The 13345-nt window shown below is 33.5% G+C and overlaps 1 protein-coding gene across 3 annotated transcripts in view; it reads left to right on the top strand.

Moving 5' to 3' along the window:
* GRIA2 (glutamate ionotropic receptor AMPA type subunit 2) overlaps positions 1–13345 on the top strand; it is a 174805-nt gene that overhangs the window by 71907 nt on the left and 89553 nt on the right. For all 3 annotated transcript variants that reach the window (XM_044682199.1, XM_044682198.1, XM_044682200.1), the window contains exon 3: positions 8384–8623. In XM_044682199.1, the coding sequence (XP_044538134.1) occupies positions 8384–8623 (240 nt within the window). The remainder of the gene's footprint in view (positions 1–8383; positions 8624–13345) is intronic.

Below are 13345 nucleotides of genomic sequence, written 5' to 3'. Positions count from 1 at the left end.
ACATATATGTGAGTTATGTTTTAAATATAGATAGATGACTTGTAATTGCAAAGCACATAAAATTAAATTCTCCAAGAGTTATTAAAAACTAAATGAACCATGACATATTTATGTAATGGAAATTTAGAACATGGAGACATCTTTTAAAACAGATAAATATGCATAATACAAATAAATTGGAGAAAGAACTGTATAAAATAATTTTCAGAAAAAAAAACAAATGAAAAATAATTGTATAAACACTTACTATGACTACCTACAAAGAAAAAAAAAACCTAGGAATGAATGAAGAAAAAAGAGAAAGAAATGTCCAGGGAGTTACTAATAAAATTTTGTGGAAGCACTTATTTTAGGTAGAAATTAAATTTTGAATGAGCCTAGGTGTAATGCATGGTACTTAGTTTTACTATTTAAAATTAAGACCTTTGAATTTTATTATTAGTTCATTGGTGATGCTCGAAATTGCCATTTTATTAGAGGAGAAGCCATATTGTAAAGTATTAAAGAATGGGTTGGTGATAAGGTAATAGAAATAAGAATTGTGGAATATTGTTTGGATGTTTGTTGGTTAATGGAAGAAAAGAGGAAAAAAATTTATTTGGTATTTCTTTCTCTTGGGAAAAATGCCCAACTGAAGGTCAATAAATACTAATAATGCAGTATTACAGATTAGAGAATTTCACACAAGTTATGATAATGAAGATGTTGTTTCCCATAGTGAAATGTATAATACTGCAGACAGACCCTGAAGAATCTTCAAGTAGAAAGCTGTCAGGGGATTTAGGAATGGAGAGAAATAATGCAAGAGTGATATGCGCCCTGTCACTATCCCTCTTTCTAAATAGAGGTTTGCAATTCTCCAGATAGTGCCTTTGGTGCCAGACAAGAAATGAAGAGAATGACCCAGGCGATAAAGATGTACCTGCAATGCCTTGATCAGCACTGTTATGGAATTTTGTCATCTGGGCTTATGACAGAAACTGAATAATCAGCAAGATATTTACACCCATGAGATTATCCCTTCTCTCATTTGACCTAAAGTGTCTTCTGAAAGGATTTGCCTTTGCTGAGTTCCTCACCACCAGATATTCAACCTGCAATTAAAGTAGCATGACTCAGGGAAAGCCTCTTTACTCCTTAGTGATTAGATATGAGATTGCATTTCTCTAGACGTAAGTGCAATCATGTTACTAATCTGTACAATCATCGCAGACCTTCTTAAACTGCCCTAAAGGATTATTAGACAGAATGATACTAGAAAGGGAAATTGAAAGAGCATCCATTCCATTCCCCTGCCTCCTGGCATGTCATATACAAGAGAGGTACATGGATTATGCTATGTTCTTTAAAGTAAGCACGACAGAAGGGGTATATCCACATAGATTCTGGTTCCTTCAGAGTCACTGTCTTGAGTTAACTTTATGCTCAATCTAATGATGATGCTGTCATCCACTCTATTTTCAGAATACCTCTTTTAGAACTGCTTTCGGAGTATCTAGAAAATTTCTCTGTCTATTGTGGTGCCAAGTCTTCATACCATGAGGATGTATTTTATTTTTTAGAAATAGGCAGAAATCATTTGGAGCCAGATCTGCTGAATAAAGCGGGCCATCAAATAGGGTAATAACATTTTGCTTTGTTTTGTGAATGAAAATAGAAATTAAAACCAACAAAACCTCCAACAGGGGTGTAATGGGACTGATGTTTTGTCTAATGATCTGAGAGGCCTTTTCTAGCTATACAATTGATTCTTCCTTTGTGATGTGTATCCCATGTTCAGAGAAATCTCTCAGAGAGGCATCTATTCTCAAAATGATTTGAGCACTGCCAACATCAATGGATTATATGCATAGCCTCTCAAAGGGACAACTTTGAAGGGAAATACTCATTTGCATTTATGTTATATTTTTTAATTTAAAAAAGTATTTATAATTTCACTGGTGTATACAAATGCTTCTCAAAATTTTGATCCTCAGGGCCCCTTTATACACTCTTAAAAAATTGAAGACTCTCCAAGACTTTTTGCTTATGTTGATTATATCTATCAATGTGTTCATGCTACAAATGAAAGCACTTTAATTTTAATATGAAAATAGCAATATATACACATACATAATATGCAGTGACATATACATACTCATATGTATATATGTAGGACCCACAAAGTCTCTGAGCCTCACTAGAACTATTTTATATGTAATTTTCTGGGAATCTCTATTGATTGTATTATTGTATCTACAAATGCTCAACAATTTATTTTCTTAGAGAGTTTCCTGGGGCACTGACAGGTTGTACACTCTCAAACAACCAATATATGCTAATGATAGGACCTGAACACAGGTCTTCTAAATGCAAAGGCTAGTTCTTTACCCTCATTACCAGGGTGCCTTTATACATTTTGTTGTGTTTATAAAAAAAAAAGAAAAACAAATTCACTTCTTTCAGCATCTTTGTAGGGGAACTCAGTTATTTCAGAACTATAGGAGGTAAATAAGACATTTTAAAGCGTATATTCCCTCAAAGAATAGTTCCAAAATAAAAATAATTAAGAATTTTTCTTGAGTTAAAAGCATGGCTCATTTTTGAAAATTTTAAGAAATCTCTTTATTTCAATAAGGACATAGTAAAGGCTAATATAAAATGTTAGCTATTTTAAAATTTAAAAGGTGGATACAAAAGAGTCTACGATAAAGCAACCCCAAATCTCAGAAAACAGATTGCCCTTAATCTAAGGAATCTCCTATTTCCTTCTCGAAATCAGTGTATTCAATAACTTTGTCATTTGGAGGTAGAGAAATACATATTAAGAAATATGTCACAAAAGCATTATGGCTAAAAGGACATAAGATACAAAATAAATGGAACTACCAGCTTTGAAATGACTTGACTTTTAGCTTGGACATGCCCAAGGGTACACTAATGCAAATTAGTGTGAGAAGACAGCAATATGTAAACAGAATTGGTAACTGGACTGTCTCAAGAGGACTACTTTCCAATTAGGGCTGACTAACTGGCAAAAGATTGTAGTAAGAAAACATTTCCGAAAGGAGAGTGAGAGAAACTGGAACATAATAGAGTATTAAAAAGCAGGGCAGATTTAATAAATCTCATAAAGAGTGTCATCCTTTATCAAAATGTATACTGTATATCTATTGGGTTTATGATACAAAGAAGGAAATATGCCTTTAATAAAAGAAATTGTCTGCCACTTCTACAGAATGTCGAGATGAGATGAGGAGACTGTAGCAAAATATGAAAGAAAACAGATCTGGAGAGAATGATATGCCAGGGGCCTCTTTTTTTTTTATGACAACAGCAATTGCTAGTTTCTGAACAGTGTACAAGACATATACATAATGAGGTCCCACTGCAGGACTTACCTTGGAGGTAATGATAAAGGATAAAATCTATATGAAGGATGGATGCTATCACCAAATATGTTAAAAGTTATTTCCAAACTGTACAGTGGCCATAAATAATCTTGGAAATGGTTCAAAGTTAGATCAGAAAGAACTATCTTCTGTGTATGTGTATGTGTTTATACACATGCATACTTCTCTCAGGAGAGTCTTAAGAATTTATAATTTCACCAAATATAGGAAAATGCTTATAAAGAGACTATTTTATGAACACAGATGAGCAACTTGTCTGTTGTATCTTATAGTTAATGAATTTCCTAAATCACTGAGATTGTCTTGCCCAAGACAACAAAGGTAGTGATTCTTTGATTTAAATGAAGGATTATTATTATTATTATTATTTGTTTTGAAAATTATTTCCAATATATGTTTTCTATGTATACAACGACAATGTCAGTATATAATACAAAATTGGCTAAGTAGCAAGTAACTTTCAGACTCACTGAGAAGTACACAAATACACAGGCATATATGAAATTCACATATGATTTTTTACATATTGTCAGGATTTTGCTAAATTTTTATAAAATCACAGGTCCTCAGTAACGATATATCCCCAAAAGACTAATCTATACATTTCTCTATCATTCTATCTATCTACATTTGGGGACAAGTCTTTGAGGAGTTGTCATTTGATTAAAATATAAGAAATCCTGATGACATATATGCAGATATATGGACATATTTATCAGTATAAATACATCTTTGGGTGGGTAAGTCTTGAGGACTTATAATTTCATCAAAAATAGGAAAATCACAATTTAGACATTTCTTCCATGAATACAGATCATAAACTTGTTTGCTGCAACTTATACCAGGGTACTGAGAGTTTAAATGATTTATCAAGATCACACAGATGGCAAATGACAGAGAAAAGAAAGTCTGTCCTCTGTCTTCTTGACTCCAAGGCCAGCCCATGATCTATCATAAAACTTTCTGTCTTTCAATTTATCAAATATGAAATGATGTCAAAGAAAGATAATTATATGATTCCACAGAAAAGTCCATTTAAAATGTGGAAGACAAGGGATGAAATGTGAGATAAAGGTTGTGAGGTGTTTTCTCACTATAGAAAATACAAATGATACGAACATATTCTTGAAAGGCCAGAAAACTAAGGCAAATAAAATCAAGGAGCAGGAAAGAGATTATAAGATAGGTGAGAAATTAGATAACCAGGGCACTGGCAAAGAGACCTTCAGCCATTTACTTCAAACAGTCTCAGAGGAGAATGAAGTTCATTCATTTTCCTTTGTTTGAGGATTAGGTTCTGTATAGTTCTAGTGTGTTTATTAATCATGACAATAATCTATTTTAATATAAACCTCATGTGTTCTAAACCATTTCTTCTAGCCCTAAGGTCTTACAAAGCATCCTTTTCTCTCATTCTCTTCCCTAAAGATGTTGCCTCCAACTTTGCTGGGAAAAAAAAGAAAAGAAAAAAATTGAGTCTATTTTTCAGGGACTTTCTTTCCATATTCCTCTGACATTATCATTCATGTTATTCTCCTTAATTCTGATCCCTGAGGAAGAAGATACCTTTTCCTTGACAAATCTCCAAACTCTTCGTGCATGCTTAAGTTCCCAAACTCAAGCTCAACATGCACAAAACAGACTTAATTATACATATTCTCCTCTTCCAATCTTCCGTGTTGTTAAGATGCCAGCTTTCACCCACTCACCCAGTTATACAACCATGTTACAGACTTTCATCAACTCACACATTGTCTATTGAAATAACTTTCTAACTAGTCTTCCTGACATTTCTCCCCACTCCAATCTATCTTCTTTCTAGCTGCTAAAATGATTTTTACTAAAACATATAGCTCTTCTCCTCCCTTCTCAATAAACTATAATGCTCCTTTATTACTTCTAGGATCAAAAATAAAGCCCCTTTGTCTCATTTAATTTTCTTATAGCCTTTTTTGGATTTTTTAAGTTTTTTGCTTTAATCCCTCTATCTCATACTGGTCTATTTGCTGTTCTGCATACATGATGATCCATTTTCCATTTCTTTGACTTTTTACTGGCTGTCTCCTGTACCTGTAAAAATTTCCTCTTCATCTCCACCACTAGAAACTTTGGGTCCTTTCAACACAACTCAAATGCTACCTTCGTTAAGAGGTCTTTCTTGTTCCCTGACCTGCTGATGACTAACTTTTCGTCTTACCCTACAAGTCTGAAGTATTTGAAGTTCAAGAGATATACCCAGGGTCACTTTGCAAATGTATTTAAGAGGCAGGACTTGGACCTAGAACTTATTAACTCCAAGACTGATTATCTACAATGACATACTGATTCTTGACAAAATAAAATAATAGCTTTAACATAATCTTTTAAAGTTTTCAAAACACTCTCTGTGCACTATCTTATTTGATTATCTCCAAAACAAAGTACTATTTGTTATCACTCTGCTGAAATTATTTTGTAGCTTGTCTTACTTTTGGTCTCATTGGTTAATTAACAAATCTTCTTAGTAAGATATTATCTTGTGGCTTTTCAGAGATCACATTACTATTTGGATTTTAATGGTTTTGAACCACATGGTTCCATTAGTAGTTTTGTCATGCATTTTTGCAAGAGTGGAAAACCTGAGGGTCTGTAGCATTCACAAGAAAAAGTAATAAATTAGGCATTGAGTTCTAATTTTGATTTCACTGCTGCTTAGCTGTATGATTAGGCAGTGGCATACATCTCTTTGCAAACACTTCCATTTATTCATTTATTTATTTATTTGTTTGTTTGTTTATTTACTTATTTATTTTTAGCTATTTATTTACTCTTTCATTTTCTTTTCAAAGTGAGGATATAGTAATACTTAACTTTTCTTTATTTAAAAGATTTTATAAGAATTAGCCACGTAGTAATTTGGAGACTGCCCACACCAGAATAAAACAAAGGTCAATATAGTAGCAATATTTTAATCACCTATCATCAGTGTGGAAGAGAGAAAGAAATACTCTCCATAAATGACATTTACAGATTATTGAAGCTTACCCCTACAAGTTCTAAGCATTTAATTTTTATTGACCTGTTTTGAAGCAAATCTTTGAAATATATTTAATGTCTATGCTTTATTACACTAGGGATATGAAACATTTGATTTTCTTAAGGAAAAAGATTATGGCTTTTCAGCTTTAATTGAGGAATGTGACAGAAATATCTTTAGGATCCATGAAGGCATGTAGGCTCCTTTATTTTTATAATACATAGCCCTTGACTGATATATTTCTTAGTAGGTATTTCTGCCATCTCCTCCTGTGCCATTAATTGTCACTTTTTATGATTGTCAAAGTTTCCATTAACAACTCTCTTACACACTACTTAGAAGTTTTGTTATTTCCCTTAAGGTTCATTCCTTTGTTTCGTGATTGATCAAGTTTACTAGAAATCAGACAGCTGGATAAATGGAGAATAATTGTATGCATTTTTAGAATATTTTTGCTATTAATTTAATAATGTAGAGGCATAGTAATACTGATCACTCTGCTTGCAGGAAATGCACACATTCCTCTCTAGCTCTCCAAATTCTAGTCATTGCTTAAGGCCTCATCTCATCCCCACTCCCTATAGAAAGCTTTTCCTGTGTATGCTACTCCAGTGTGTGTTAACTCTGCTTCTCTGATTTCCTATTGTACTTGCATTCAGTATCACATCATTTAACCATGACTATCCTCTAATTATTGTGTTCCTCCTCAATTAAACTAGATATACTTTGGAAGTGAGGATCCCATTTCAGATCTGTTTCTCTTTTAAGAGGCAGCATGATGTAGTGGATAACCTGGAGCCTGAAAAACATAGGTTCAAATACCTTCTTTTATATAAACTTATTATGTGACCCATGGCAAGTCTCTTAGAACGTCTGTTAGCAGGCTACTTTCTAAGAATAAATTTCAGAGAAGGTATAGACCTATATTGAAAGAGGGACATTCTTCATCTTGGAGTTCCTCATAATAATGAAATCTAGATCCAGGGTTCAAGTCCCTGTTCGGGCACCAATTGTCAAAATCTATTTGTCAACTAAGCTGTCCTTATCAGATTAATTGGAGATGATAAATAGATTTTGACACTATCACTATCTTTGTTTTCTTTATAACACCTAGAAGAGTGCTCAAAATGTTGACAGAGCAAATATTGTTTAATTGATCAATTTTAAATGAAAAATACAGTTTTTGCAATCCTTTAGATCAGTGATTCCCAAAGTGGGCGCCACCACCCCCTGGTGGGTGCTGCAGCAATCCAGAGGGGCAATGATGGCCACAGGTGCATTTATCTTTCCTATTAATTGCTATTAAATTTTTTAAAAATTTAATTTCTAGGTGGCTAAGTAATATTTTTTCTGGAAAGGGGGAGGTAGGCCAAAAATGTTTGGGAACCACTGCTTTAAGTCATTCAGTTTACTATATATAACAATCAATTTTATATGCATATTACGTATATTATTTTTAACTTAACAAACAAAATAAAATGGGTGTTTCCTTATATTTGATAGAACTGGGAAAACCGATTACATAAGAAAACTGAGAAAATGTGTTATTTATACCTTGTAAACAACATTTCACATTTGAAGTTAAGGAACATTTATATTTATTTTTGAGTCTGTGTCACTTTATTTGGCCCAAGCTAGAAGTTTAGTGGCCATTCATTGGTCTAGTCTCAATGCTGGTCAATGTAGGTCAAAAAAATTGATTTCTCCCTTTCTGATCTATGCCAGTTTGCTCCTCCTCATGCAATCTGGTGGTCCCCCATTCCCCAGGGATTTGTCATGTTGTTGTTGACTTTGTGCAGATATTCAATCAACTTTATCTTCACCGTAGCTCAGAACTCCAACATCAGGTGATCCTATAATCTCAACATCCATGAAGGAGGGAGTTTAGGTGTGTTCCATCCCAGCTAATGGAACATTAGATTTTAATAGAATCATAAAAATTCCTATAATGACTCTGTGTTTCTTTCTCTCCTAGTCTGCTCCCAGTTTTCAAGAGGAGTCTATGCTATTTTTGGATTTTATGACAAGAAGTCTGTAAATACCATTACATCCTTTTGTGGAACTCTTCATGTCTCCTTCATCACTCCCAGCTTCCCAACAGATGGGACACATCCATTTGTCATTCAGATGAGACCTGACCTCAAAGGAGCTCTTCTTAGTTTGATTGAATACTACCAATGGGACAAATTTGCATACCTTTATGACAGTGATAGAGGTAAGAAACTATTGGTCTTATTGGACTGGGGAAAGTACAACTTGCCTTACATTTATATTGATATTCTTATATTATTGAGCCTTAATGGTATATATAATTCGAATAGTCCTAGAACAAAGGATAAATACTATCTGGAATGAATATCCTAATTTTATACTCATTCCACAGTTTGGGGGGAATTCTATTTGAAAACCTGTGGATTTAAGCTTATTGATGAAACTGTCTACCCAGTGATGAAGCATATTGATTCAAAGTGAAAAATACAGCGGATCAATCAGATATTTTGCCCATAACACCAAACTTATATATAACTGGAATTTTCCCAAATGTTGCAAATATTTGAACATTGGGTATTACGAAGCTCCAGCTATGAATATTTACATAATGAATAAGATGATGACTTCTGAAAGGTTTACATAAAATTTAAATAAGAATATATGTATATGTATATGTATATGTTTGTCTAACTAAGAAGATCTTAGAGAGGAACCTTGACATATTGGAAAATTAGTTGGCTTTACTATTAGGAATTCCTGGGCTCAAGTCTTACCTCAGGCCCATAATAACTCTAGGATCTTGGCAAGTTGCCTTACTTCTCAGTATTCTAAGGAAGTCTAGAAAATGATCACTGCAAGAGTAGCTCAACTGCATCAATGAAGAGAGTTTACACATTAGGGAGTCCACTACAGTAAGGAAATCACTATCCTCATTGTGTATATGTTTATATACACATACATGTATGTGTATTATCATATATAACATGTGGATTGACCTACATGTATGTATACACATATGAGTTCATAGAGACATAGATATGAGAATATCTCTTTCTCATTCCCTCTCTCCCTTGTCTCTCTCTGTCTCCCTCTTTATCCTTCCCTCTCCTCCCCCAACTCCCAGTCTCTCTCTTCATTTCCCTACTTCTTGTTTGTCTATTTCTTATCTCTATCAAATCTGTCTATAAGATATATATTTCTCTAACTTCTTTCTAATATTTCTATTTTTATGTCTAATTTTTTCTCTCTATGTATATATTTCTAAACACAAATATACATATACAAATACACAGACATATATATATATATGATCCTATACATATATACATACTGTATATTAATCTCTACAATACTTATATGTATAAACATTATATACCTATATCCATTTCTCTCTACATGTATTTACTCACATACATATACATATGCAAATATGCATATTTAGAAATCTGTCTCTATCTCTCTGTCTGTCTTTCTCCCTGTCTGTCTGTCTCTCTTTTTCTCTCTCTCTTCTCTTTCTGTTCCTCTCCTCCCTCTTATTCTCTCTCTCTCTCTCCCTCTTTTCTCTGTCTCTGTCTCTATCTCTGTCTCTCTCTCCTTCTAGGTGATCTGAGCATATTGTTTTAAAGAAGTATATGATAGGTTATGGACACCAGGATATTTAGGTATTTTATATGTATATATATGTATGTATTTGGGATAGACCTATGACTTATTGGCATAAGAAACTCCTTATGAGGAAGTGATTTTCCCAGGATTTCATAGTTTTAGCAAGTTGCTTAGGACCCTGAGAGGTGCTTTGACAGAAACCAAGTCATGGCTTTGTGAAAACCAGCCAAGGTGGTTTTCGCAAAAGGCTAACTACCCCCCAGCAGGCTTCCTTTGTTGTTTAGGCTTCTGGAACATCAATGATTCCAAATGGAAAGTGGAAACTGTTCTTGCCACAAATTAGAACATCTAGGCATCTGGCAACGTTGGAAAAGATGGCAGATGTCACTCGATTCTCCATTGATCAATAAGTTGACTACATGGGCCAAATTCCTCTGACTCATGAATATTTAGTAAAGGCATCATATAGGATTCTCTGGTATCCTTCTGGCCCTGGAAATGATAACATTCCACTTAATAACCACTACTTTAGCTCAAAGAAAGTGTGTCAACAACTTTCTCATTCTTCTTTGGGAAGGGAGAGAATTGTTATTTTCATGGGGGCAGACTAATATATGGAATCATTTATATCAAATATTGATTCCAAGGTGACATATTTTTTCTGAAGCATTCACTTTACAAATGTGAGGTTAGTATTAATATCACTCAGCATTTGCTGAAAGAATTTTTGGCCCTTTGTCTTGCTTTTTGCCACTTCTTTTATTCTCTCTACAGCCTGAAAAGCTTTACTGTGAAAGAGGGTATGGAAGGTATTGGCAGATAGAAGTTGAATTAATAAGTGCTTTAACAGAAGGATTCATGATATTTCTTATATACTCATTTTCATTATTTTTAAAATTGGTGTTGGAAGCTCTTGGTGAGAGTCTTCCTTTACTAATGCAGAGAAACACTTTCTCTTTTGGAAAGACCGAATAATTTTTTCAAGTGTTGTTTTTGTTCAGTCATTTTTTCAGTCATTCTTTATGACTGACCCCATTTGGGATTTTCTTGGCAGAGATAGTGGAGTAGTTTGCCATTTCCTGCTCTACAGCTTATTTCACAGATGAGGAAACTGAAGCAGATAGAGTTAAATAACTTTCTTGGGGTCACACAGCTAGTAAGTATCTGAGGCCAGATTTGAACTCAGGAAGACGCATCTTCCTGACTTTAGGGCTAGCTCTCTAGCCCCTCTGCTCCCTAGCCATCCTTGGGAAGATTTAAAAACACTTAATTCTGCGAATACAACTGAGCTCAAGCTCAAACTCGGATATTGCCATATCTGGTAATAGAAGGATCTTGAAACTAATCATCTACTAAAAAAACTATTAAGATTCTTTCGCTTAATCTAAAGATATTGTCAAGTAGATTTTATTAAGTTTTGATTTGAGCATTGTGGTGGTGGGACTTGTTTCTGAAACCTTTCTCATAAGTACTTCAGAAAGGACTCTCACAAAGTAATTGATAAACAAACGCCTGACCTTCTCTACATAGTGAACTATTTGTCTCTTAAAAGTCATAGCTTTTTTTCTGTCTCTTTGCTTCCTTTCCCTTTGGGTCACATTTCAGATGAGAAAGCTACTCTTTGTATTTGTTTTTGCACCTATTTTAAAAAGACAGGAAAAGTACAGCAGAGCAATCGTTATTCTCTTTCAGTCACATTATCTGTGACAATGACAATGAGGGCACATGGTTCTGCTCCTTGATGTCAGTCCAAAGCTTTAAGTTTCCTCCCAAATCTAAGTTTCCCTAATTAACCAGTTACAGAACTGTTTCAACATTCAATAAACTTTTATTAAGTACCTACTAGGTGCCACATGTTATACATTGGAAATACAAAGACCAATAGAGAGATATAGATAAATATATAGTGTTCCTTTCCTTAAGGAGTTTACATTCTATTAAATTAAATAATATAAATTCTTAAAAAATATTCATTATATGTAATTTAGTACATTACAAAGAAAAAATAAACCATTTCCCCTAAATTCAAAATCCATTTGGTTCCCTCTTATTCTATTATTATGAAATATAGTGAATTAGAATGTGAGTTCCTTGAGAGGAGGGACTGTCTTACTCTTGTTTATATGCCCAATATTTAACATAGTACTTTGTACATAGTAAGGACTTAATGAATGCCTTATTCATTCATCTCTTTATTTCCAATAACTTAATATTAACTTATTTATACAGTTGATGTTTTATAGAAATTGATCTTCCCCCTTTTCAGCCTTCATTTTTGCTTTCTTTCCTTTTTAGACTTTTTAGAATTCTAGATCAGGATTTAGTTATAGGCAGCAGATTGTAGTGATATAGATGCTTGGCAAAGGAGTCAGAAAGATCTAAATACAAGTCCTGCTTTTTATATGTATTATACATGTTTGACTGTTTGACTGTGACCAAATTATTCAATCACTGTAAGCTAGGAAACTTTTTAAGATTATAAATAACAAAATGAGTTGCTAATGTATGGAGAGTTTCTGCATCAAGGATTTACCATATTGATAAAATCATAAATTTGGGCCAAACAGAATGCAACATATTGGTTTTTTTTTTAAATTTTTTTGCATAGTCTAGGTAAGGTAAGAATACTGTTGATGCTATGCATCCTGTATAATTTTCATTCATATGCATGAAGTTTCTCATTTTTTTAATGTGAGAGAAGCTAGAATGAGAATCATCCTAAATATTTTATCATGATCTAGGTTGCCTGGGGCAACAAAAACTCAAAAACATGCCTAGTCCTGATGGATCCATCCCAGTGCTTCCAAATGTGACTGTGGTTTACTTAATAATGTATCATTAACTAACTATATGTTAGGTTCAGTTGTTTTATCTTGCTGAAGAAATATAAGTATATATATAGCCAGCACTTAAAATTACAGAAGTCGAAGACTAAACCTTGGTCTCCTTGCCTAAGTTACAACTATGTACCCTTTTCATATATTATTAATCCCAAGAATTCATTGTGAAGAAAACAATAATAAATTGGAAGATCATCCATTAAATATTTTAGCATTTAAATAAGATAGTCATTTCAACCATAGTGCATATTTAATGTGATCCTTATTAGTTTTGTATCTGTTCCTAATATATAGAAATGCTAGAGCTGATGATCAGTATTTCTTGAGGAATAGTAATTTGGATCCTATGGTTAAAGAAGTATAATATTTTTTTAAAGATTTTTAAACCCTAATATCTTTATATATATATATATATATCCTTCTATATTAATTTTATTTGCTATAGGGCTAGGCAATGGGGGTTAAGTGACTTGCCCCGGGTCACACAGCTAGGAAGTGTC

This window comes from Gracilinanus agilis, chromosome 6 (genome assembly GCF_016433145.1).
Source record: "Gracilinanus agilis isolate LMUSP501 chromosome 6, AgileGrace, whole genome shotgun sequence".
In the NCBI taxonomy this organism is placed as follows: Eukaryota; Metazoa; Chordata; class Mammalia; order Didelphimorphia; family Didelphidae; genus Gracilinanus; species Gracilinanus agilis.
Note: the sequence above shows the minus strand (reverse complement) of the source record. Positions and strands in the feature narration are given on the sequence as shown.